This window comes from Lycium ferocissimum, unplaced genomic scaffold (genome assembly GCF_029784015.1).
Source record: "Lycium ferocissimum isolate CSIRO_LF1 unplaced genomic scaffold, AGI_CSIRO_Lferr_CH_V1 ctg14201, whole genome shotgun sequence".
NCBI classification, from domain to species: Eukaryota; Viridiplantae; Streptophyta; class Magnoliopsida; order Solanales; family Solanaceae; genus Lycium; species Lycium ferocissimum.
In genome coordinates this window covers 4,814-29,012 of record NW_026715327.1, presented here as the reverse complement: position 1 = coordinate 29,012, position 24,199 = coordinate 4,814, and the positions used below count along the sequence as shown (strand labels likewise).

At 38.6% G+C, this 24,199-nt stretch overlaps 1 protein-coding gene and 1 long non-coding RNA gene across 2 annotated transcripts; one reads left to right on the top strand and one right to left on the bottom strand.

The window, feature by feature from the left end:
• Positions 1-14,813: 14,813 nt before the first annotated feature.
• LOC132042233 (uncharacterized) lies at positions 14,814-19,032 on the top strand. The gene is made up of 2 exons (XR_009411393.1): positions 14,814-15,040; positions 18,771-19,032. It is a non-coding gene; the product is annotated as an uncharacterized LOC132042233 (long non-coding RNA).
• A 634-nt stretch (positions 19,033-19,666) lies between these two features.
• Positions 19,667-21,667, bottom strand: LOC132042232 (uncharacterized). Its single transcript, XM_059432835.1, has 3 exons — positions 20,655-21,667; positions 20,166-20,236; positions 19,667-19,692 (listed from the first exon to the last, which is right to left on the bottom strand). The coding sequence occupies exons 1-3, from the start codon at positions 21,665-21,667 to the stop codon at positions 19,667-19,669; spliced, it is 1,110 nt and encodes a 369-aa protein (XP_059288818.1).
• Between the last annotated feature and the right edge of the window lie 2,532 nt (positions 21,668-24,199).

The window sequence follows — 24,199 nt, the reverse complement described above, 5'->3', positions numbered from 1 at the left end:
TTCTACTCACCCATATTTTTAAACAAACAAACCTTAAACATAAATAGAAGGGAGAATTCTTACCTTTTCCTTCCAACTTCTCCACTTAACTCAAGTGTTGAATTGATGATACAAGGACTCAATCTTCCAAAACAACTACACCAAGTTGTAAAGGGACCTTGAATTAGTGGGAAAAACCCACAAGAAAATAATTTTTGAAGCAAGATTTTTGAGGGAAAATTTTTCTAGGGCCCAAGCCGAATAGGCTCTTTATTTTTTTGCTCTTGTTTTCTCTTGTTTTTTTTCTTGAATGTTCTTCACAATGTGATGAACATGTATATAGCCCCCTTTTGGTCAATGATCACATGACTTATGTGTGCCGTGGACTTGGATTTTTTTTCATTTTTTTTTCCAAGTCATGGCCGGCCACCCCACAGGTTGGGCATGATTTCAGCTTATTATTTTTTGTAAATTTTTCCAAGCCCAATTACTTGGTCCATGTTTTGGTAATTCATGAAACCATCTTTCAAAATTCCAATTTTGCCTTAGTCTTTTCCAATATTTCCACATCTAAATTTTCCATAACCAACTTATGTATCAAACATGATCAATACATTACATTGTCCTTAACTTGTCTCGAAACTCCCAAGATTTTCAAAGGTAAGAAAAATACGGGTTATAAAAATGTCGTGTCAACTTGTCCATCACTAAGGCAAATAGGGCTAAGGGCTGATTCGTGGTGTAACCCCATCATGACTGGAAAGTATTCTGAGTCACCTTCCACTGTTCTAACCTGAGTCTTGGCTTCATCATACATGTCCTTAATTTCCCTAATGTAAGCCACAAGTCCGCCTCTAGGCTCCAAATATATCCAAAGAACTTTCTCGGGGACTTTATCATACGCCTTTTCAAGGTCAATGAACACCATGTACAAGTCTCTCTTCATGACCCTATACTGCTCCAGCATTCTCCTTACAAGATGGATGTCTTCTGTAGTTGATCGCCTCCGTATGAATCCAACTTAGTTCTTGAAGATAAACACATCCTTCCTCATCCTCGTCTCGACTACTCTCTCCCAAACTTTCATAGTATGACTTAGTATCTTGATACCGCTATACTTGTTGCAATTCTGAATATCACCCTTGTTTTTGTACAATGAAACCATTGTACTCCCCCTCTATTCTTCTGGCATTTTGGTCGTCCTAAAAGTGATGTTTAACAACCTAGTCAGCCACTCCATACTTATCTCGCCTGCATTCTTCCAAAAGTCCACCGAAATTTATTCTGGGTCGGTCGCTCTTCTCCTCCTAATCTTACGAACAACCCCCTTAACCTCCGCAACTTTTATGTACCTACAGTACCCAAAATCTCTAGGACTCTCGAAGTGCTCTAACTCCCCCAACATGAGATCCCCGTCTCCTTCTTTATTCAAGAGCTTGTGAAATGTATCTTTAAATCAAATGATCCAAGAGTACTAACCATAATTTTTGCAAATAATATCAATAATTATTATATAATTTATTTGTGTAAGATGTACCTTCTTACTTTTAAACTGTGAGTTAATAGTGTACTGTGTACCTTCTTGATCTACAAAATTTAAAAGAAATGTTTCATCATTCTAACATATTTTAAGGGATATTTTGGTTGACATTCGAATTATGCAAAAACATTATGATGCATGAAATATGATACAATACTTAGTTTTTTCCATAGAATGTTTGTTCTTTGTATTAAGAGTTGGATAAATAATGTATATACAATTCAAAACATGTTTTTTAAAAGATAGGGAGGTGATTTTGCATTTTAACTATTTAATCCGTGTATTATTAATATGTGTATCTTTATTCTACTTATTCCACATTTTATTTTTCCTTATTCCACATTTTATTTTTCACACAAATTATTATATAGATTTATTAATAATTTATACTGATATTATTAATGTGAGCAATGAAAAACTTAACCAAAATAGTGTGTGCATTATTAGTCTTGAACCGAAGCTTTGAGGAAAGAAAAGGCGTGTCTTAAGGTCCATGGCACATTTGCTTGGCTTTGGTGGTATGTTAAGACTTGACTTAACTTCAGGGACATTTTTGGGTAAATAAAGGCTAAAAATAGACTAATAAGGGGTAAGGGCATAACGGGGGTTCTCGTACCTGTGATGTGACGGGCATTGGTATGAGTACTGGTGTATTTGTTGGGTTGTGATGTGTTGTAGCTATGAGATGTGACTCGAGAATGCCAAAGCACGTGGACATTAACTGTTATGCGCTATGTGTTTCTATTTGGTTGGGGTTATGTTTAAACCTTTAGTAATCTCGTCCACCCATGATAAAGGTATCGATGAATATAAATAGAAATCATGGTTATTGAGTTTGATGATTGATGAAATTGTGTGAACTGTTGGCTACTAAGTTTATATGTGGAAATGTTCATCCTTTTATTTATTCAGTTGTGCATATGGTTGTGAAAGGATCGAGTTGCACGCCTGCAACAGGTTGCATTAAATCCAAGATAAGTGACCTTTTATGGTTCGGAGCATGGTTAGGTCTTGGGAGGCCTGGACCCGAAGTGACCTGGGAAGTCTGATGATTTCGGGTGGTATGTGGACTTAGCGGTCCCCCATGGATCACATCTTTCTTACAGTCCCGGAAGCTCTGTGAGTATCATATTGCATTGCATTGTATTTCTTTACCTTCCTTATATGAGTATGTGTTGGATTTCATATATGCTTCTTGACTACTTGATTATCTGCTTATTTGGATAAGTGACTTAAATGGTTCTTTATACTCTGTTGGGTGATGGAATCAGTTATGAGGCTAAGTACCGGGTCATATTAATGGTAAAAAAAAAGATTTTTATAGTTACTTTGTCACTACTTCTTTTGTTGTCACTTTATGAGACATGCTAAGTACACGTGTTTCCCATACTTTGACTATATTTGCTGCAATGTTTGAGGTGCAGATTCAGTCTACGTACCAGTGTATCAAGCAGGGAGGAGTGAGATGCGCCGAGCCTATTCTGAAGGTTGTGGTTAGCTGCCTGGCTGTTCTGCAACATCCCTTCTCCCTCTATCTTTTAGCATTTTGTCTTTTATGTTTGTTTAGACGATGTACTCACACTTTCAAAGTTGTATTGTTCTATTACTTTAGAGACTTTTGTACTTATGATACCCATCTTGGGGGAGATTTAGACTAGGTATTTCCGTAATTTCTATTATATGACTTAGTATTATGGATAATCAGTTCTTTTTCTTATTTCTTCCGCTTATTTACTATATTGTATCGTAATCTGTCAGGATTGGCTTACCTATAGGTGGGAAAATAGGTGTCATCATGACTCTTGATTTTGAGTCATGACAAGAAATCAGTATATGTGAACTTGAAAAGTAAAATGGTAAAGGTAAATCTAATGAAAAAGAAAAAGATGGTAATGTTAAAATTATCTGAATGTAAACTTGAGATGTGATCCATTTTTTCTTCCTCCTACAGGCGCTTTCTTAATTATATATTTTTAGTATGATTTCTCGATACTTATGTTTCACAAAATTCACATTTTTCATCTCTCTAAATAAAATTAAAAATAAAAGACTAAAAAGAAGGACATAAAAAGAAATATAAAAAAAAGGAAGAAATGAAAAAAATCAATTCAATATACCTTATCTTTTGTGAACAATTTTTTATTCGAAGTCATCCATTCGAGTTAGTTTTTCACATCAATATTTCTGCTCTTCTTCGCTAACTTGATCACCATTTACTTTATTGGTTTCTTCTATTCACCAACCTAAAGGATTGCCATGTCAAGATCACTAAAAAAGAAATAAATCATTATCAAAATTAGGAAACAAAGGATGGCAAAAAAGAAAATGCATAAGTTAGAAAAGATCAAAAGAGAGAAATAGCTACGTGGAAAAGGATAGAAAGGGAAAGAGGTAATTAAAAGTGCAATGTAACGACCCGCTTGGTCATTATGGAGGGGGGGGGCTTTGACCATTGTACCCTTGCTAGTACCTTTCCGAGAATAGAAATGAGCTAATAATAACTCAAAGATGTAGAAGTCTAAAAACTGGAACTTGAATTGTTTGTTATTACTGTGTTTTGTTGAAAAACCAGAGCTACTGGTTAACATGGACAGCAGCAGCGGTGGTAGTACCGCTGTAGCGAGTTCATCGTAGCGAGGCGAGGCTCGCCGCCGCGGGGTGTCGGCACTTAATGAGGTCCGCTATAGCGAGTCGATTCCCGCTATAGTGAGACAGCCGCAACGAGACGTCGACCGCTGCAGCGGTCGACGGGAGGCAGAATCAGCATTTTATATTCTTTATTCCGAGCTCATTCCCTCCATAACTCCAAAATAGTTCCAAGAACACTTATGACGATTTTCTAAGGCTAGGGCTAAAATACTCTTGAAAGGTAAGTCTCAACCCTTTACTTTGCTCATTCCATCATGATTTTAAGTTCCATGATTAGTTTAAGGTTCTCTAATGGTGAGTAAAAGGACTAAAGCCCTAGAACAGAAGAAACCCTTGAATAATGAATGGGTTAGTGCTTTTATTGTTGTTTATTCATCTAAGGTTATAGATTATCACTTCCTAGGGTGGGAATTCAAGTTCTAATGGATGAGAATGATGTATTGAGACTTAGGGTTTCATAAAGATTGTAACTTTAACATAAAAACTGCTTGTAAAAGGGTTGAATTGATTAGAAACTTATGAATTAGAATAGTATGATCATTGGGAGAGAGGTAATAATGAGTTCACCATAAGCGATAGTTCAACCAATTGGAAAGAGTAGAAATAAGTGGGTTTCCCTTTCCAAATTGTTGTATTGTTTGAGTAGATGATTCGAATACTCATGTAGCACTATATTTCTAGACTTTGAATGTTTCGAGGCGGTGTGGAAAGGAAAGGCTCACGTGGAATAGCTTGCATTGTTCCATTTCTGCGTTGAGGTAGGTTACGGTCTACTTGAGTTAGACTTTGATTCGTTGATTGTATATGTTATAAAATTGATAGGAGAAAGCATGATTAGGTCTTCGAACATAAAGTGTGGTTGGAAATTCCTAAGTTTGATATTGATTGATTGATTATGTGATGAATTATTATGATATGATAAAGAAGAAGTTAATGAATACTCTTCTTGTTGACTTGGAGTAATTCCTTATTCATGCTATTGATGAATTGATTCGTGAGTCTTGATATAACTTGTGGCATGGTGACTTATGTTCCTTGATATTGATTCATTGATTGTTCCCATTCCTTATTGATTGTAGGAACGAAAATACATTGAGATGAGAAAGAACATGTAACTATAAAAAGGCACATTTGACCGGGGGAGGGGGGGGGGGGGAAGGGGGGGATGATGTGGAGTAGTTATGGGCTAGTGATCTGAGGTCATTTTCAGAGCGAGTGGTACATAGACACCATGGGTCCCCTGCAGGTCATGGCTATTTGGGCAACTAATACCATTTAGCATGTGTGTACGAATATGCGACAGAGGTGAGATAATTCATGAGTTACGGTTGCTTTGGTGATGACATAGGTTGAGTTACCTTTACTGATTGCTATTTGTGTGGGCTTATCTTATTTCGGTGTTGGATGATTCTTGTTGATAATTTCATATGGTTATGTGCTGTTGTACCTATCTGTCTATTCTATTGAATTTATGATTTTATGCATGATACTAATCTTAGTCGGCCTATGATATCTACCAGTACATAGTGTTTGTACTGATACTACCTTGCTATATTCTTTTGAATGCAGATTGTGATCCAGAGACATCTACCAGACCTCATATTTAGTGTGAGGCCAGTTTTCGACAGATTTGAGGGTGAGCTCCTATCCATGCCAGGTCGCCTGAAAATATTCTCTTATTGATGCCTACTTTCATTCCAGACATTACTTATGTTATTCTGGGCAATTGTTATTTCCTTAGACAGTTTATGTTTTAGAGTCCTTGCACGATGACTTTCGGATCTTTGGGGTTGTAATAATTAGATTTTCGCACTTTTATTTATTGATGGCATGACTAGACAGTTTTATGAATTAATTATGGTTATTGATTTATAATTGTTTAAAATGGTTTGATAATAGGGTAAGGGGATGGTTCGACCCCTAGGGGATTTGTGTGGGTGCCACTCACGGCCATTTAGGTCGTGGCAAAGTTGGTATCAGAGCCCTAGATTCGTCTATCTCGTTGTACAAGGACATGTCTAATAGAGTCTTGCAGATCGGTACAGAGACGTCTGTATTTATATTCAAGAGGCTATGGGGCACTAGGAAAATTCAATTTCTTTCTTTTTTTCGTGCTACTTGATTCCAATTAGTATTTAGATGATTCAAATTGGCATCTGACTTTTCTTTCTATTTTCTCACAGATGGTGTGGACTCGTGCGACGAAGATCAACGAGGTACCCGCGCCCGGGGCCGAGTGGCGAGGCCGTGGCGGAGGCCGGGCCGGGCGATGGCAATGACAAAGGCAGGGGAGCAGCACCACTAGCCAGGGGTGGGGCTCCTGGGGCTAGTCAAGATAGCGTTGAGTCCCCTAAGCCTTAGGTAGTTCCAGATGAGGCAGCAGAGTTTGCTGCAGCACTAGCTTAGCCAAATGTTATAGCTCCTCCAGTGTCGTCAGACGTTGTGGTTTGAGTTTTGAACCGGTTGACAGAGGCAGGTATGTTATTAGCCGTTCCAGGTGCTCAGGGTGCCAAAGTGGGTGATCCAGCTATAGGCGGAGTTCGAGCTTCGGGGTTACAGCATACTGCAGCTGTGGCTCCTCGTTTGGATAAGGCTCCAGGATTGGAGGCATTTTCTAGACCAGTAGGGGGGGGGGGGGTCCGGTGATGACCGGGAGTGAGCATGATTTTTTTTGGAGGTTCAATAAGATAAAGCCTCCAGAGTTCTTCGGCACTAAGGTTGAGGATGCTTATGAGATCATCATGGATTGTCATGAGAGGCTCCATAAGATGGGGGCAGTGGAGAAGTATGGTGTTGAGTTTGTGACCTTCTAGCTTTTGGGTGATGCCAAGTTATAGTGGAGGGCTTTTGTTGAGTGCAGTCCAGCGGGGTCACCCCCGTTGACATGGACGAGTTCTACCAGGTGTTCTTAAACAAGTATGTTCCTCATACCTTGAGGAACTGCAGGAGTGATGAGTTCAGTAATATCGAGCAGGGTAATATATCTGTGGCCGCTTATAAGGCTCATTCCATTTGTTGTCTCGCTATGCCCTCCAGCTTTTGCCTACTGAAGAGGAGAGAGTTAAGAGATTCGTGAAAGGGTTAACAACTGCTCTTCAGTTGTCAGTTTTTCAGCTTACAGTGACAGGTGCTTTCTTTCAGGAGGTGCTGGATCATGTTAGGACCGTCGAAGGTGTTAGACAGTATGGTTATAATAAGTACGCGGAGAAGAAGGCCCAAAAGGGTGGTAGTTTCAGTGGTTCTTTCTCTAAGGGCCAGAGTTCCCAGGTGTATTCAGGACGTCTCGTTCAGTCAGCCATGCGAACTTCAATTGGAGGCCCATCAGGGGCCAGTCAGCATTATTCTAGTCAGCCAGGGGTTTCTCAGACCAGAGCGCCGGATTATGGTGGTTATTCGGCTTCGTCCATTTTTATTCAGCGTCTGACGCTAGACCGCGGATGCTTCGAGTGTGGTGATACGGGGCATTTTAAGAGGAATTATCTCAGACTTAGGCAAGCTGGCCAGGGTACTCAGTTTCAAGCTCCCAGATCTCCAGCATCAGGTATAGGGAGAGGATCTTATGGTGGAAATGGTGCTCAAACTGGCGTGGTGGTTACGCAGCTGGTAGAGGTGGTCCCCAGCCTAACGGAGGCGGGTTTCAGTCTAGTAAAGGTGGACATCATTATGGCAGGGGCGGAGCTCAGACAGGGCAGGTTGATCGCAATAGTTCGTAAGCTACTGGCGGACGGGTTCATTGTTATGCCTTTCCTGGCAGGACAGAGGCTGAGGGCTCAGATGTAGTCATTACAGGTAACATCTCAGTCTATCACTGGATGGCTTCTGTATTGTTTGACCTGAGTTCTACATTTTCTTATGTGTCTACATATTTCTCTATGGGTCTTGATAGGGTCTGTGATTTACTTGATGCCTCTATTCATGTATATACTCCAGTTGGAGACTTTGTGGTTGTAGATAGAGTTTTTCGATCTTGTACTATCACACTTATGGGGTATGGCACCTGGGTTGACTTAGTGATTTTAGACATGGTAGATTTTGATGTCATCCTGGGTATGAGTTGGTTAGCTCTTTATCATGCAATTCTGGATTGTCATGCCAAGACTGTCACCTTAGCTATGCTCGGGGTGCCTAGACTTGAGTGGAAGGGTAACCTTAGTCCCTCCCCAAAGAAGATTATATCCTTTATTCGTGCAAAGAAGCTAGTTGATAGGGGGTGTTTGGCTTATTTGGCATATATTCGTGATACCAGTGTTGACGGTCCATCTTTTGAGTCAGTTCCTATGGTACGTGAGTCAGACTTCCCAGGCATGCCACCAAATTGTGATATTGATTTTTGCATTGACTTAGAGCCAGGGACCCGCCCTATTTCTATTTCTTCATATCGGATGGCGCCTGCGGAGTTGAGAGAATTGAAAGAGCAGGTTCAGAATCTTCTTAGTAAGGGTTTTATTCATCCAAGTGTCTCCCCGTGGGGCGCTCCTGTACTCTTCGTAAAAAAAAAGAAAGATGGGACTATGCGGATTTGCATTAATTACCGCTAGTTGAATAAAGTCACCATCCAAAATAAATACCCGACCCCTCGTATTGATGATTTGTTTGATCAGCTTCAGGGGGATTTTGTGTTTTCGAAAATTGATTTGAGATCGGGTTATCATCAGTTGAAAATTTAGGCAGAGGATATTCCTAAGACAGCTTTTCGGACTAGATATGGGCATTATGAATTCTTGTTATGTCTTTCGGGCTTAGTAATGCCCTAGCTACTTTTATGGATTTGATAAATGGCATTTTTAAGCCATACTTGGACTCATTTGTGATAGTGTTTATTGATGACATCCTGGTGTATTCGAAGAGTAAAGAAGATCATGAAAAATATTTGAGGGTTGTCCTTGGGTTGCTGAGAGACAAGGAGTTGTATGCCAAGTTCTCTAAGTGTGAGTTTTGGCTTGCGTTTGTGTCCTTCTTGCGATATGTGATTTCGAAGTAAGGGATTATGGTTGATCCTAAAAATATTGAAGCAGTGAGAAATTAGGCCTATATCAGTGACAGAGATTCACAGCATTGTGGGGTTGGCCACTTACTACCATCGGTTCGTGATGGGCTTTGCTTTTATTGCTTCGTATTTGACCTATTTAACTCGTAAAAGAGGTACCTTTTCAGTAGTCCGACAAGTGTGAGGAGAGCTTCCAAAAGCTGAAGACTCTATTCACTACAACTCCTATTCTATCTTTGCCCGTGGAGGGCAAGGACTTTGTGGTTTATTGTAACGCTTCTCGTTCTGGTTTGGGTGTTGTTTTGATGCAGGAAAAGAAGGTGATTGCCTATGCTTCCAGGAAGCTGAAGATTCATGAAAAGAACTGCCTTACTCCTGACTTGGAGTTGGCAGCTGTGGCTTTTGAGTTGAAAATTTGGAGGCACTACCTCTATGGTGCCCGTTGCGAGGTATTTACTGATCATCACAATCTTCAGCATGTGTTTACTCTGAGGGATCTTAATTCCAGGCAGCGGAGATGGATGGAGTTGCTTAAGGATTACGATATTACAATCTTATATCATCCTGGCAAGGCAAATGTGGTGGTAGCTGCCTTGAGCAGGAAATCAGCTAGCATGGGTAGTTTGGCTCGTTTGATTGCGTTCGAGCGTCTGTTGGCCAGGGAGGTTCAGGCTCTGGCTAACAGTTTCAGGAGGCTTGATATGTCTAATTCGGGCAAAGTGTTGTCTTGTGTTGAGGCGAGATCATCGTTTCTGGAGCAGATTAAGGCAAGGCAGTTCGAGGACGCGAGTTTGTGCAAGATTCGTGACAAGGTCTTGAGTGGTGAAGCCAAGGAGGCCATGATTGATGATGAGGGCATTCTAAGGATCAAGGGGCGTGTCTGTGTCCCTCGTGTTGATGACTTGATTAGGATAATTTTAGAGGAGGCTCACAGTTCTAGATACTCTCTTCATCCGGGTGCTACCAAGATATCTCGGCATTTGAGGAAGCACTATTAGTGGGCTAGGATGAAGCATGATATTTTTGAGTTCGTTTCACAGTGCCTAAATTGTCAACAGGTTAAATATAAGCACCAGAGACCCAAGGGTACGCTTCAGTTACCACTCGAGCATTGATATGGTCCCGTTTGATGCTCTTTATAGGAGGAGATGTAGGTCTCCTATCGGGTGGTTTGATGCATTAAAGATAAGGCCATGGGGTATTGATCTTTTAAGAGAGTCATTAGATAAGGTTAAGGTGATTCAGGAAAAGCTCTTGGCTACTCAGAGTAGACAGAAGAAATATGCGGATCGAAAGGTTCGAGATCTTGAGTTCATGGTTGGAGAACAATTCATGTTGAAGGTCTCACCTATGAAGGGTGTGATGAAGTTTGGGCAGAAAGGTATGCTTAGTCCCAGATTCATTCCTGTTTGAGATTCTTAGTCGTGTGGGGATGTAGCCTATGAGTTGTCTTTGCCTCCAGGTTTATCAGGCGTTCATCCAGTGTTTCTATGTTGAAGAGATATCATGGTGATGGTTCATTTATCATTTGTTGGTATGCTGTGTTATTAGATGAGAATTTGTCCTATGAGGAAAAGCCTATTGCTATTTTAGATAAAAAGATTCGTAAGCTGAGGTCAAAAGAGATAGCGTCAGTGAAGGTTCAGTGGAAGAACCGTCCCGAATTCGATATGCGCAATAACTGTCCCGCCTTTCCGCTGAGACAGGTACCTTTTCCCTTGTTTCTTCCTTGTCCATTCGGGGATGAACGATTGTTTAATTGGTATCTGATGTAACGACCCGCTAGGTGATTGGGGGGGGGCATTGACCATTGTACCCTTGCTAGTACCTTCCCGAGAATAGCAATGAGCAAATAATAACTCAAAATGTAGAAGTCTAAAAACTGGAACTTGAATTGTTTCTTGTTGTTGTGTTTTGTTCAAAAACCAGAGCTACTAGTCAACATGGACTGCTGCAGCAGTGGTAGTACCGATGTAGCGGGTTCACCATAGCGGGGCGAGGCTCGCCGCTGCGGGGCGAGGCTCGCCGCTGCGGGGCGAGGCTCGTCGCTGTGGGGTGTCGGGACTTAATGAGGTCTGCTATAGCGGGTCGATTCCCGCTATAGCGAGACCACCGTAGCCAGATATTGACCACTGCATCGATCGACGGGAGGAAAATCTGTTATTGTCACGCCCCAAACCATGGCCTGAGCGAAACACGGCGGCTTAAGTGCCTTACTGCATGTGACCGAGCGAACCACATGGCTTGCTGAATCATCATGAGGCATAACATGAGCGGAATATAAACATGAAATGTGATGAGCTTTTATAAAACATGAGATGTCATAATAATTTAATGAAATACTTGTTTAAACATGAATGCAAAAAATAACATACTAAGCCAAAATGGCTATCCGACTCCGAACATCTGACATAACATGACTAACTAACTAGTCTATGAAACCGATATAATCACGAGTCTACAAGAAAACGTACTTCGCCGGACAAGGCCCTCGATACCTTAAATGCATGACTAATAAAATAGAAGTAAAGACACAACACCCGAAAGAGATGGGGCTCACCAATAAGCCGATACGAGCAATGTCCTAACGAGCAAAAGTATCTTCCGTAAATCAATACCTACATCGTGAAATGCAGGCCTTCAGGCAATAGAAAGGGGACATCAGCACATTGAATGTATTGTTATGTAAAGCAACTGAAAGAATAAACATGGCACATGAAATGATAATGATAAGAGCTGAAACTGAGACTGAAACCTGGTCATGAACATGAGTATCTGACATAAACATGAATGCATATATAACATGATTAAAAGCATTTTAAGTTGAGAGGGCATTAATATAACCGACATGTAACCATATTAACACTTGGCGTGGAGTCCGATCTCGCCGCCCGACCAGCCTAAGCCATCTTGTACCTTGCCGAGGTATAGGACATGAACATGACATGAATGGATCCAAATCCCTCAATAGGGAGAAATATAAAGGTACCGTCCTAACTAGGAGGAGCGATCCTTATCCTACGGTGGAAAACGTAGTTTCAGGCTGTCTGAGCCTTCTCGGTAATTTGTGCAACTCCCAAAAATATGAACATGATATAGTTGGCTAAGAAGCCCATGATTTTTGTGAATTAAATTATAAATGACTTGTAATCATGATTTCACGAAAATAACTTGTAAACATGGTTTTATGAAATAACTTGTATTTAGCATGTATAAATCTTGAATCATGGCAGGAAGGTAATTATATAATACAATTGCATGAAAACTTGTAGACATGTAGGATATTCATGAAATAAGCATTTTTATTAAAAAAAACATGCATGCAAGAACCCCTGGAATACAAGATATGGGTGTTCATGGATTACGGATAGATTTTTAATAATCAAAATGAAATATCAAGAATACAACAATGAGATTATATCATAAAGCTTAATATAATATAGTACATGAACCTAAAGTTATCATGAACATGGCTAAAACCCTAGTTTTTGGAGAACTTGCGTATAATCATGGAACAACATGACGTGGGGAATAACAAAGATGTTCCCACATGTAGATAGAAACTCTATACCTGGTAATGCTCCAACTTGTATTAAAAATCTGAACTTGAAAAAAGAATCCCAAAGCCTAGTTTTAAATTCCCTTTAATTGGGTTTTCTTGAAAACCCTAGGTTAAGAATGATGAATTCTTGATTAGAATCCATGGATACATGTTAGAATTGACTTAGAAGGCTCAGAATAGACTTATATTGGTGTTCTTTATGATGGGAGAGGGTAGGAGGTCATGCTAGGACTTGAAGGAAAGAAAAATAATGATTTGGACTGATATGGTTGAAAATATACTTTTTTGGGTTATAAATTATATGGCCACTAAAATAGAGTCTGTATTTCATAATATGGGTCATATTTCGAGTCGTATTTTTTGGATTGCTCTGTGACTCTTCTGTAAAATGGCCATAACTTTTTGTACAGATGTCCGCTTGACCTCCATAAGTATTTCAAAGCTCTACAACTTTCATCAAGGAAGTTTTTCCAAATTCCCAAATAATAAAAGGGTTATGGTCGCTGGAAGTAAGACTTTCTACAAACTCACTTAAAAACATGGCCCGTAGAGTGGCTTCTAACTTTGTTTTGCCCAAAGACTCTTCTTATGACTTGATTAGTTTTCAAAACACTTTCTATATCTCCCATATTGGTTCCATTATACCCCCCATCTTATGCGTTAAACCTTAGCCCGAAGATCCGAGATGTTACATTAGTAGTATATGGTTCTTGGGATGTAAGCCCTTCGTTTGAAACAACCTCTAGCGGTACCTCTTGGCTCTTGTTGGCGGTATTCCTCTTTTTGTTATAACCCTTCTTGCCAGCAGCATCCTGAGTGACGTTGGCTTGGGTTTTAGCAGCGTTGATTTCTCCGTCGTTTGTCATTCCCTTAGTCGCATCGCTCTGATACCACGTTGTCGCATCCTTAGTCTTCAACTAAGTGCACATGCGGCACTTGACAACTCGCTCATGTTCTTGCACAACTTGCTCACAATCTTGCTATGCCAAGTTAGCCTAGATTACAACACTCAAGATTGCTAAGGGAATAGTAATTAAGAAAGACAAGAGAAATTTGCTAGAAGGAAGCTTTTTATTATAGAAGACTTGATTAATTTTTGCTTGATGGTTTTTACAAATGGATGACCCTCTATTTATACAATCACCTAGGGGCTAATGTATAAATAACAATTGTTACACAAGTCCCTCTATATGTACAAGTAGGTCCCCTCTATAGAATTCTCTACATGCCTAGAATATTCTAAGGCTTCTCAAGAACGTCTTCCTAGATATTTTATAAGAATCTAGAGTCTCTCCAAGAAAACTCTCCATGGCTCTAGAATCTTTCGACAAATGCTAGCATCTTTGCCATGTAAGCATCCACATGTCTAAAATATGTGCTTATGTGGCAAGATGACTTGGAAGGTCATCACAAAAGGATGACTATGATCATGTGTTTCGAACAATGTAAAATAATCACATCTAGTCTTATTTTTGTAACTAGTTTAGTGGTACGCACGTTGCGCGTGTATCATGTGTTTACTAATAAAAAGTGCATAAAAAGTCACATTAAATTAATTGTAATTTCATTGGATGTTGAGATAGATGAAACGTTCATTAAAATCTATATTCATATATTTATATAAAGGAGGGAAAAAGAATAAGACATGACTCCTCTCAGAAGTTAATATTTGATTTATCATTTTCCTCTAATTTGTCTAAGTTTTGTCCCGGAGTTCGTAAATATGATTATATGATTTTTATAATTTTGATATAAATATCCGATATGAATAAATTATCAAAGTTATCTTTGAAGCAAAACCTTTGACATTGAGTTGGCAGGTAAAATTAAAATAGTGGCAAGCCGAGACAGCGAAAAGGAAATAATGTATTTTTTGTGGTTAACATCATTTTCCATCATTACATTAAGAATTGTAACAGGTTTCTTAAAACACTCCATCCAAACAGTCATGGTCCAAATATCAGGATAAGTTTTTTTTTTTTTTTGAAAGGCAAGGTCATTGGATTAGTGGGTCCAGTGACTATTTTATTAACTATTTAATTCATCCAACAAAATAAAAAGGTCCAAAGCAAAAACAAAAATAACAAAAAGCAAAAGCCAGTTTCTAAATTGGTAAAGTATCCAACGGAGAACCCAAATCGAAGCTCCTTTCTCCAAAACTCCGATGGTCTTTATGTGTGAAATCCATGATCCAAATGAAACATTTATGTTCGTGCAAGGTGACAAAATGCTTTTGGAAGCTCGAATTTGATGGGTACTTCTGTTATAGTTGATGTGTGTTGCATCTTCTCTGTGTTCTTGAATCTGGAGTTCCATCTATCAGGTTTGTTGCAAAACTCCATCTTTCTCATGTTCTCCTCTTTCTTGATAGTTGTCTCCAAGATCCAACTGGTGTTTGTTGCAGTTGATGTTGGTAGCTGCTGTATATATGTTGTTTTCTTTGTTTTCGATCTATCGATTGCGTTACCGATGTGTCCATTGGGGTTTTAGCTATCTCCCATTCTGAAATTCCCCAAAATATAGCTGATTTTTGTAAGCTGCAAGTGTATGCTGCAACCCTATTTAAGTCAGGACACTATATGTTGGTTGCTCACTACACGTTTTCTTGACATGGTGAGCTCAAATCTTGTAATTGGAGGTTCGATTTTGCTGGGCGATGTTGTTACCAAGGAGATCCGCCATTGTTGCACCAAAAAACTTATTTTCAGTTTTTTCACTTTCAATACATTCAAACAACCAAATATTCTTTGCAAAAACTATAACCAAACGCAACTCCATCTTCAACTCTAATTCCAATGTACCAAATAAAGTGAAAAATATTTGGTTTTCATGGCCAAACGCCTACTAAAACTTATGGAAATGGTACTAAAAAGGAATAAGAAAAATGAGCAGCCTTTAGAAAAAAAAAAAAAAAGGCATGGCCAGTGATGGTCTCCCCACTGTTTCTTTTATTAATATCTCAAAAGAAATAAGTCCAACAAATAAGTAAAGCAGGAAAAAGAAAAGAAAGGTCCAGAAATAAAAATGAAATAGGAAAGTAAAGAAGTTCAGGTGCCCATCCCTCTTCTCAAATTGTGAGGTTCGCTGACCAAGATCTCTCTGGAATTTGTCATCATTTTTCATTGATCAAAGGTGCCTTTTCTTTAATTCTTGATTTTTCATCCGTCCCTTTGCTTTGCTCTGTTGATTTGGTAACCTTCAATGCAGGGCCCTTTAGTGAGTGTTCCTAAAAGCATAATGTAACGACTTGTTTGGTTGTTATAGTCTCTTTGGTGTTTTCGTCTATTCCTCGAGCATTGATTAGCTCACTTTTAACCCAAGGGGACCGTTGACACACTTCCCGAGGTGTCTAGACTGGATTCGGGTAACTTTTGGGAAATAGGCTTAAAGTAAAAAATGTTTGACCTGAAGTTGACTTTTGGGCAAACGAACCTTTTTTGGAATTTCATCGATTCCAAGAGGTTTGGATGGTCGTTTAGAACTTGTGTGTGTATTTGGTTTGGTTCCCAATACACTCGGATGCATTTCGGACTTGGGATGGGAAATTGGAATTAAGGCATCGGAGGTTGACCCAGTCAACGAGACCTCTGTTGGGAATTTTGAGGCCACGGGCGCGTTCGTAGCGTGTTTTTATGTGTGTGTATTTATATGGTGTGTGAGCAGATGGCCTCGGGAACTAGTCAAAAAATCGGATCGAATTGTGAGACTTTGGGAGATTTCTGGTGTCTGGTGCCCGCTTTGGTGGCACCAAAGACCGCGGGCAGCGGCACCGCTGGAGCGGTAGTGCTGCTGCTGGAACGGTCAACAACCTTTGGTCATTACCGAAGCAACAAGTGACCATCAAGGGCGGTCCTAGCAGCCGAAGCGGTGACGGAAATTAAGAATATTTAAATGGTATGTGAGCAGATGGCCTCGGGAACTAGTCAAAAAATTGGATCGAATTATGAGACTTTGGGAGATTTCGGTGTCCGGGTGCCGCTTGCCGCACTCAAGACCGGCAAAATGGGCACCGTAGCGGTAGTTCTTCTTTGAGCGGTCAACGACCTTTGGTCATTACCGCTGAAGCAGTCAAGTGACCACTGGGGCGGTCCCAGTGCCGCTGAAGCGGGTGACGGGCAATTAAGAATATTAATGAAGTGTTAAAAAGCCCTAGACCCTCATTTTGTCTCATTTCGATATTTGAGCTTGAAGAAACTGCTCTTAAGGATATTTGGAGGAAAATCTTGGAGGTAATTCCTAGTCATTTCTTGATTCTTCCTTTAACCCATTGTCATGTTAGATTCCCCTATTCGCTTAATAAACCCTTGGTGATAAGAGTTGAAGGAGAGTTTGGAAGAACATTGTTCATAAGATTATTAATGATAAAATTAGTGATGTTTATGTTAGATATTGACTAATCTAAGCTTGTTAAGCATAGATCTTCCACTTTTAGCATTGAATTTTGGGATTGAACACTTAGGGTTTATACCCAATTTGGGGGTTTTACTTGAAATCAGAAATTAGACTAATCCTTGGGCTAAATCAGCAATTAATGGTTGGATTATGATTGCCTAGTACTTAATTTGGTATTTTGCCCGCGAATTTCCCGTTTTGCCCTGGTGGGCCCATTTCCCTAATTTCGAGGGTTAAAATGGACTGAATTGAAATAGTAGTAATATTAGTATCATTCTTCATGATTTCTAATATAGAATTTGATTATGTTTAGACTACTTTGGTTCTGAGATTCAGCGGAAGGGCAAAGCAAAGGAGTGAGTTGTTGGTGTTGTGGTTCGACAGTCCAGGTAGGTTATGGCTTACCTTTTGGTGAGACTTCGTATAGTGAAGCACATATTTAGATTATAATGTAGGAGACAACATGTGAATCTTCGGGTATGAAGTCAGGTTGGATATTGCCTTAGGTTGGGCCCTGTTGTGTATTGAGACTAGCCACCCCGTTATGTGTGCTTTGATTGTTCCATTTTGATGGTTTGATGCCATGAATAGTTGGTAGATATTGGAATCTGTGTTATTGTCTTGATTGAGGTAGAATTGGCATATCCGTTGTTGGTATTCATACTTGGATACATTGTTGGCGTACCCACTGATAGTACTTATGATATTGATATATTGTTGGCATACCACTGTTGGTATTGTGATATGATACATTGTTGACATACCCCATTGTTGGTACTTGTGATATTGAGTTCTATTGTTGATGATTGATATACGCATTGCATATATTCTCACTCATTCATGATGCATGGTCGATACGCGGTGATGATCCAATATCGTTGATGGAGTGAAACTGATATTTTAATAAACTCTTTACTTGAGTGATTTTGAAAAGTTCGATGTCTGAAGATCAATTTCGGAATTGATTGTATGAAGCTGATATTTGATAAACTCTTTTACTTAAGTGATTGTGAGAAGGCCGATGTCCGAAGATCAATTCCGCAATCGTTGATTGTATGAAACTGATATTTGACAGACTCTTTACTTGAGTGATTGTGAGATGGCCGATGTCCGATGATCTATTCCGGCATCGTTGTTGCATGGCCAATTCCGATGATATTCCAGAATCGTTGTTAGTGCATGGACTCTGCGGGTCCCCCAGGGTGGTGCCGATGAGATTCCCCCCCCCCCCACAATTAGCCAGGGTCCCGTCTGTCTGTTGGGCAAAGATCCGGGACCGGTGGTACTTAGACTTCGCGAGTCACGCTGGGTTGTGCTACCGAGACGTCGATATTTCCGTCCGGAGTATATGTGTACACCTCATTTGCATGGCATAGCATCACATTCGTACAATTATTGCATGGCATTGCATATGACTTGATTGAGATGTTTGATGATTGGATTGGATCGGATGTACTCAGACTTGACATATTCGAGTTTAGATGCTTTACATAGGTGGTGATGAATACTCGGTTGCGATTATATTGTCTCATGTTGTTTAGTTTATTTTCTTATCTGCTTTATATTCTGAATTGTGTTAACTATACTTAGTCGGCTGATGATGCCTACCAGTACTGTTGATTGTACTGACCTGCACTTGCTGCATTCTTTTATGAATGCAGAGTACCAGGACGGATCTACTTCTGTGACCCGTGGCTGATCGACATTTCAGCTTTCTCTCGAGTTTCCAGGGTGAGCATGGCGTCCACTGACCTTGAAGACCCTCCTATCACATGTCTTACTTTTATTTCAGAGACATAGACATTATGAATTTCCAGACTGTATTATTCTCCTTAGATGCTCTTATATTATTCAGGCTAGACCTTAGGGGTGTTTATTGTCTTCCGCACTTTTACTACTATATATATATATGTCGTGAGACTTCCGTAATTGTTCTATTCCGCTGTTTATTTCATTCTTTCGTGTATTTATTCATTGTTGGATTGAATGAGTCGTGACACATAAATGCATACTTAACAAAGTTCAATGTATTAAAATTATTGATACAAATGTACTGAATTCAGCATTCTGTAACTTATACCATATGTTCTAATCTACTGTATAGCTTAGATTTTCTTAAATCGTTGATGCCTTCTTGTATTCATCCTTGTGGTGAGATTAGCGTAATTCTCAATTGACATACTTTTTCTCCTTGTCTTAATTTTTGCAAGACTTAGAAAATCTATCTTTTACATCGGATCAAAATGTTCTAGATCCATCAAGATGGTTGAGAAATTAATAATAAGATGATCATCTACTACAAGATTGCGACTCTTAGTTTGACTGCATAGATAAAGCCTAAGGTAACATATTGAATTTTCTTCTGCGCGCACATATAATATCTTTTAATGTATTGAATTTACAAGACTTACCAGTTGAGAAAGAACAAAGTATATAAAAAATTAATAGGATAATCTTAAATATAAAATTCAAATATTAAAGGATCTTTCATGAATTAATTTAAACATCATTATTGGATTCCTTGAGTGTTGTCATTACATTGATGCAATAGTTGAATTCAATGTAATTGCATATCTTCTGAACCTGCGAACACAAAGAATTTTGGTGAGTTAGTTGTAATGTATTCGTAAGTGTAAATAACTTTTTGTATGAGGTAATGATATGTTATTGTATCTAACTTAGTATCTCTTTGTAGACAATGTTTTTGGTGTATGTTCCTTTTTGCCACTTCGGTTGCTCTGTCATGATCAAAACCTTTGTTGTTGACATTGATATTCTCCTTGAGAGTGCTACGCATAACTGCCCACGGGAGAAAACGTGTTTTGGCAAGTATAGTCCAACATTTGGTATTGTTTGTCCTTGCGCTTTATTTATCGTCATTGAAAAACATAATCGTACCGGAAATTGTTTTCTAATAAATTTAAAAGGGTAGCCTTCATTTTTGGGAGGCAAAAGTTGAATTCTTGGAATAAACACATGTTTGAAAGCATTTTGCCCTATCATTATTATGGCATGTATAACGTTGTTGTCAAAACCTCTGCATATCATTCTTTTACCAGTACATAAACCATTTGAAGCATCCAAATTTCTTAATAACATGATGCGAGCATTTTTCTTCAAAACCAACCTGTATACCAATAAAAGATCATTTAAATTAAGTAGATGAGGAATTACATTAAAGAAAGATGTAAGAACACTGCCGCTAAGATTTTTAATTATAAGTTCCCAATCAAATTGACCAAAATAAATATTATCTAAGAAACAGAACTACAATAATATATATGTTGAGCCTTAATTAGACCAAAATAAAGATTATCTAAAACAGAGCCTTAATTAGACCAAAATTGGCCATTTATCATATTCAAAGATGCATGATGTTGTCACACGATTGATATAGAAATAGAATGTGAAAAGAACAGTATTTTTTCCATGTTACATACTTATGAAAAATATTTTCGTTATGTTGCGAAAATTATTAAGCATTCTATATTTAGATGTCAATCTATTTTATAATTGACCATATTAGTAAAGATCTAAGAACGTACCTGTGTGGAGGCAGACCGCTTGGTGTTAAAGTATTCAAGTAATCTTCCTGATAGTAATTGTTGGTATCATCCTCTGCAGAGTCAAAACTAAGAAATGTTCTACTTTCACCGGGAAACTTGGAAATTAACATCTCATTTAGTTGATCAACATATTCATTTCTACTAGTCAGGATAGCCCTTTCGGTCATGTATTTTCCACAACTTGCGTTTTTATCTAACGATGGAAATATTTTCCGTATCAAGGCATCTTCACCAGTACTATCACCATTATTTTCGATAACCAATTGCTTTGGAAGAAGTACCAAATCATCTCTTATTGTTGGTTCCTCCCCGTTACCTATACGTAGTAAGAATTCACTGAATGAGTAGGATTTTACAAAGCATGCATTTACCGTTTCAACTCTGGCAGATTTTGGAACTATTAGTAGCACTTGACGAAAATCACCTCTGAAAACTATTATTTTTCCACCAAAGGGTTCATTAACTTCCAGTATGTCTCTAAAGCTCCTATCGATCGTTTCAATCGTATGACGGTTGGCCCTAGGTCCTTCATCCCAAATTATCAGCTTTGCTTGTTTTATCAATTTAGCTCTACCACTTTGTTTTGACATATGTGTGATTGTTGTATTAGTTGTTTGAAGCGGTATGTCAAATCTAGAATGAGCCGTACGTCCCCCCGGTAAAAGAGTTGCTGCCACACCACTTGTTGCCGCTGCTAACGATATGAAGCCTCTTGATCTGATATTTCCAAGTAATGTGCGATATAGGAATGTTTTTCCGGTGCCCCCATGTCTATCTACAAAGAACAATCCTGCCTCTGGCTGATTGACTCTTTGCAATATAGTGTTGAATGCTTGCTTTTGTTCAGGATTTAGCTTTAAGTGTGCATCAAAACCTTCTGGAGGTACTATTATGGACTTTTCTTCCATTATTTCTCTGCATTCTTGTATAATTCCGTTATCCAGGCCATGATCAAGTTTAGGTAAGTCATATTTTTCAATTCTCTTACCCATGCTCTCTAAGAAAAAAATAATGCTTTTCAGTGTGCATTGAAGTTGAGCAGTAGGAGAATTGTCATGTATTCTTTTAAAATCTTCTGACACGTCTTCGTAATAGGCATCCTAGAGCTTTCTAACATGTGTCGGACTACAATGTACCAAAATTGTTGCAAATAAATTTCGTAGCTGATGGCATTTTGAAGATGACTGCTTCACGTAAGCATTCAGAAATGCTATCATCCGATTCTATTAAACCTCTTTCTTTTGCAGCTTCTTTGAATGTTCCACACGTTCTTGCATTAACAGTCAGTAAGTATTCAAAAGAAGTCGGTCCTCTTACGTGATTCAATAATAATCTCAAATAATACCTTTTGCCTTCTATTGGGTTAGCTATAACGTTTAAAAAAAGAGAATAAATATATTAAATTTTAAAAATATACAAATATTAAGATTAAGAGTGTTCGTATCGAATGCTTTACCAACAACAATTCGACCAATTACAAATCTTTTTTTTTTTTTTCGTCCACTTCTCACCCTGAGATTTCCAGATATAATACTTCGGAAATTCCTTGTATAGGTAGTTTCATATTTCCCTATCCGTTGAACAAATCCGGAAATACTCAGTGAGCATGGTTAGCGAGGCATATTCCCAAACAACAACATTTCGCAAATTTTGGTTGCTCCAATAGCACACTACATGTCAAATAACATACTTTTATAACAGTCGTCACTAATATCCAATTAAATTCTCGGCTAAAAAAGTTTAGTAAACATATCAAGCAGAACTAGAGTGGAATTTAAACTTTGACAATATGTAAAATTTGAGTGTTTAGATTAAATAGTAATGTCAGACAAGAACAGTTAACTAATTCGAAGATGTTGGTTAATCTTGGTTCTGCATTGTAACATGCAAGCTGGTGTGTAAGTATTTCTTATTTCTGTTTAAATGTTAGCAAAAAATTGTTGAATATATCAAAGTTAAGTGATGTCTACTTTTATCTGAACATGTATTGGCAGTTTTTGCTTTGTTATTCATTTATAATTGAAAAATAGTATCTTGATGATTTATATTACTCTGGTATTTTCATCTACTGCATGTTTATATTTCTTCGCTTGTCTTTCAATAGATATGACTCAACTTCTTCTCCCACCTGGAGTACATAGGATACATGGTTAGTCAGAAAAATTAATTCCTTAACAGTTTTATAAATTTACCGTTCTACCTCATACTTATTTAAGAAGCGGTAACTTAGAATCCTAGTTATTTCATCAAAAGTTTAAATAAACATAAATGTTGGATATAAATAGTTTACCTGATTGTCTATTCGGGAGATGTAGTTGAAGGTTAATGACTGGAGGCTGCATTTCACTGAGATTAAATTCTTCTCCATAGTGTTTCTGGCGCAGACACCCAACGTGCATCTTGAAAGGTTTGAATTTCATCAATGACTTTTCCATCATCTGATTCAATATAAACGGTACACTTATCATGTCCTTTATATATATACTTGTAGAGATACTTTATTGCTTTCACTCTCGAGCAAGACTCTACATTGATGTGACAATTATATCGAGTTAGTAAATAAGGATTATATGGAACAACCCACTGATTATTCATTGGTACAGATTGAGTCTGTTACTCTTTTATCATCCGAGTCGAGATATATTGTTTCAGTTCTGCCTTACATACTCGGTACATTGTTCGTACTGACGTCCCTTTGCCTGGGGGTGCTGCGTTTCATGCCACGCAGGTGTATACAGATGAGTAGAAGACATTGGCTATAGGATGTTCCCAAGCTATCAATTGGATTGGTGAGCTCCATCTCAGTTCGGAGTGTTGCCGAGTCAGAGTACTTATGTTATGATATCTCGTGTATGTTAGAGACTTTGCGAAAAACTCGTGGGTAGTGCGTCGAGCAGTCGACAGTGGTATAAAGCGACCATATAGGTCGATGTGTTTTCAAGCTTTATTTTTTTTAAGGATTTTATTGTGACTAAAGGTTTTCTTGAATTAACGATAAGGTTGTGACTCATGGATGGAATGGTAGTATGGCACTCAGCCAAGTAGGGTCTTGAGTGTCAGTCGCGGCCCTCCGGTTTGGGTCGTGACATCATTCTCATGCCACAGACATTTTTGGTCTGTCTATCATTTCTTCTCTTATAAATAGGATATCCATCATTTCCTTGTATTGATTTATTACCAAATGGTCTAGGATAGTGACTTCTGCACTGACCATCCTTCATGCATGAATTTGTTGGACGATGTTTTCCACATGGACCATGCATCATATGCTTGACAACCAAATTATGCAAGAGCGAAAATTCTTCCTTATCAGGAAGTTTGGTGGAAATAAACTTGTCGTATTGGTCTGGTGATGTTATCTTGTATCCTTGTTCAAGTGTCAATAAAAGGTGTATGTGCGGTAAACCTCTTTTCTAGAACTCAATCACATAGACATGTGTCGCAATAGGACCAAATATTTTCTTCTTGAAAATCTGGTCTTTTAAATCTTGCAACTTTGCTCTAAAAACTCTAGTCACTAATTC